Below are 3,427 nucleotides of genomic sequence, written 5' to 3' on the forward strand. Positions count from 1 at the left end.
GAAATATTATTATGTAATTGTAACTTTATTATTTTAAAAACTTCATTAAGTGTAATTTTAATAAATCAGTCAATTTTAACCTTCAGTATTATAGTAATGTAGTACCAACTGACTCTCATGTATATTTTACAGCATTAGTTGGGGGGTTTTTTTCCAAAAGAAAATTTGGCATGTACTGTACCTGATATATATCAAAAATAATCGAATCGAATCGAATCGCAAGCTTGTGAATGAGAATCGAATCGAATCGTGAAATTTGTGTCAAAACCCAGCCCTACTATACAATGAAGGTGAATAGGAACTAAAGCTGTCAAGTTCTAAAAATGGCACAAATCACCATGAAAGTAGTCCAAATTACTATATTCCAATTCTTCTTAAACTTTAACTTTGTATGACAGACTATTTGGGTAGACTACTGTATGCCATTAATTTCCAGGCCATCTGTTATATTGCAAAAAGAGGTCAGCCCACAGACACAAGCGGTTGCAAGGAGAATCTGACAGTAGTTAGCATCCAAGTTGTTTATTAAAATCGTATGTAGTAATCTGTGAATAAATACGGTGTTTAAGAGCCTGACTAAAAAGTTGCTATTATAAACAGTCTAAAAAACTAGAACTGCTTAAGTACTAAATATAGTACCAACTCCATTCTTATAGGGATTTTTTTCATATTTATTTATAGTTTGTGTAGTTTATTTTATAGTTTTTCATTTTCAGTACACAGCAAATATAATATATACACAAGATTACAGTTTTGAAAGATGCAGGCATTGTTTCTGAATGTCTAAAGTCAGGATAACGTGTCAAATTAATAAACATTTGTAAACCTGGCTAGTCTATTCACAATGACAGCGGCCAAACTACAATATTAAACATATATGTAACAACTGCATGTAAACAATATGATTTACACATAATCCATCAGAAACACTCGCATAAACTGCAATTAAAAAAAAACCCGTCTCTACCTGCTCCTGACAGCGATTGGCTGCCGCCTGGTGTTTTTCACTTGACATTTGCATGAAGTTGAGCATTTCCAAACTTTTTGTCACAGCAACCTTAAATATATTTTCCCACATTTTTCACACTTTGATTAATTGAAACATACAGTGTGAATCAAATGAACTCATTCATTCTATTCAACAAATAAAATGATTATTAAGAGTGAGAAATAAATAAATAAACATTGCACGTGGATATTTCCATGAATAGCTCAAATGAGCGTTCTGCATTAGGTGAAAAGGCCATGTCCACTGGATGACTGGATTTTACCCATAAAATTTCACAGGGCAATGGTAAATGTGACTGCAGCTTTACACTAATGGATTATAATGGTTTCTTTTGCTCCTGTAGGAAAGTTGTACTGCAAACTCCACTTTGCACAAAGGAAACCCTTAGTGAAGAATGGGAGGACACAAATTCTACACACGGTAAAAACTCATTTATGCTTCATCTGTTGATAGTTGTCTTACAGCACACCTTTATTAATATTCTTTTATTCAGATGTGTAATGCCGACTCTCACAACGGGTCCAGCTGGAGTCCAGAGGGACGTGAGCATCATCTCCAGGAAGAGTCTCCAGGTATCCTGTCCTCACTGAAGAGAAGCCTGCACTGGCCGCTGCATGTGTGTGCTGTGCCTCATCGTGTGTTTAACTGGCTGCATGGTAAAGCGTGGGCCACAGGAGTCCACCTGAGGGATAATGCCGAGGATTACGCCTTCCTGTATGAACTGCTCAGTGTGAGTCTGCCTCTGCTCGCTGTTCTCCATGAACAGCTCGTCCAAATGTACGCAGAGGCCGGACCTCTCAATCTACAGCCTCTGCAGCACTGGCTGGAAGAGCACATGGGCCACTGGGTCTTAGTGTGAGAGAAACATCATCAGGTCCCTTTAAAAGGGTTAATATGTAGTTGAAAATGATTGTGGATATTTATTCAAAACTGAAAAACACATAGAACAACCTTGAGATAGAAAGTAGCAGATGTTACTTTTTCAGAGAGTAGAAATGAAATGGCCTGGTTGGGATTGTGCACAAAATACCAAAGCCTTCCTCAGTTATAAAGATTTGAGTAAAGAGAAAAAAAAGTGTCAAACACGGAGTGAACTTTAAGCACTTTAATGAGTGAGCTGCCTTCATATGCACGATTAAGAGTGACGTTCTGCTTTTAATTATTAATGAACGTTCTTTGTTGAGACTACAAGTTTACAAAACCTGACCGATCAAGCTGCAAACACGTCTCGTCTACTCTGTTAGCCATTCAGGAACATGGAAGTCACATTCTTCTCGCACGTTTACACTTCTTATGAAAAACATACAGCATGGCTGTTAAAAGGAACGTTCCGGGTTCAACACAAGCTAATCTATTGATAGCATCTGTGAAAAATGTTGTCGACTACCACAAAAAATAACTGCATTTCATCCTTCATATTGTTAAAACAAACAAGAATTACAATGGAAGTCTATGGAACAAGATATTGCAGAGGGTTTTTAAAGCAGAAATGTGCATCTCATATTTCTATCAAAGTGCCTGTAGTAATTCATCAGAACAAAAGGGTGTTATCTGAGCTTTAAAATGGACATTTTTAGTGGTTTTAACATACTAGTCTATTTTAACACAATGTGCTGTCTTGTGGGTGCACTTTCAAAACCGCGTGATCATTTTGTATTTTATTGTTAATTCCTGTATATTGTCTTGTTCTATAGGCTTCCATTGTAAGTGCATTACTGTAAATGTTGCTGGTTTATGCAATTATTTTCTGTGTTAATCTGTATATCACAGATGTGGGGCCTGTACCATGAAGCCGGTTTAGCTGGCTAGCCAGGTAAGTTTCAGTTTAGTTTGCACCAATCCTGGGTTTTAGGTACCATGAAAGTGGCTTGGCTTTTAGCGGCATTCATTGCCTTAGTAATTTACACTCAGGGGCGTAGATTACGCGGGGGACGCGGGGGACGTGTACCCCCCACTTTTAATATCACGTACATTCGTCCCCCGCACTTTTTCGGGCAAGTGTGTTCGCATAGAGGTTTTCAAGAGCCGGTGTGAATAAATATAGATTTAAATTCAAAGAGACAGTATAGTCGGTGCATGATCTGATGTTTTATTCGGACCCAGAATAAGGCGAGATGAACATCACGGAGCGCTAAACACTCGTGCAGTGTGTTTCATTCATACTCGTAGCCGGAGGGCGCTCTCGCACAGAAAGTCAGAAGCAGAAAGAGGAAATTCCTAACGTGGACAAAACCGTCCAGCGGTTGTTTTCAGAAAAAGAAACGTTTGGAAACATGAAGACTTTAAACATACGATTGCGACAATATGGTTTATTTGTGTTTGTCAAGTCATCTCCAGGTAATAAATAAAGTATATGAACAATGCAGTGCTAAGTACAAATATTTTTACAAGGCTATTTCAAATAACTGTTTTCTATTT

The 3,427-nt window shown here is 37.7% G+C and overlaps 1 protein-coding gene across 1 annotated transcript in view; it reads left to right on the forward strand.

The window, feature by feature from the left end:
• Positions 1-411, forward strand: part of LOC107730067 (protein-methionine sulfoxide oxidase MICAL2-like) — a gene marked incomplete at its 5' end in the record, with an annotated part of 9,380 nt that extends 8,969 nt beyond the window's left edge. The window contains one exon of the mRNA XM_016540800.1: positions 399-411. Coding sequence (XP_016396286.1) covers positions 399-411 — 13 coding nt within the window. The remainder of the gene's footprint in view (positions 1-398) is intronic.
• Between the last annotated feature and the right edge of the window lie 3,016 nt (positions 412-3,427).

Source organism: Sinocyclocheilus rhinocerous, unplaced genomic scaffold, assembly GCF_001515625.1.
Source record: "Sinocyclocheilus rhinocerous isolate Xijiao unplaced genomic scaffold, SAMN03320098_v1.1 scaffold878, whole genome shotgun sequence".
NCBI classification, from domain to species: Eukaryota; Metazoa; Chordata; class Actinopteri; order Cypriniformes; family Cyprinidae; genus Sinocyclocheilus; species Sinocyclocheilus rhinocerous.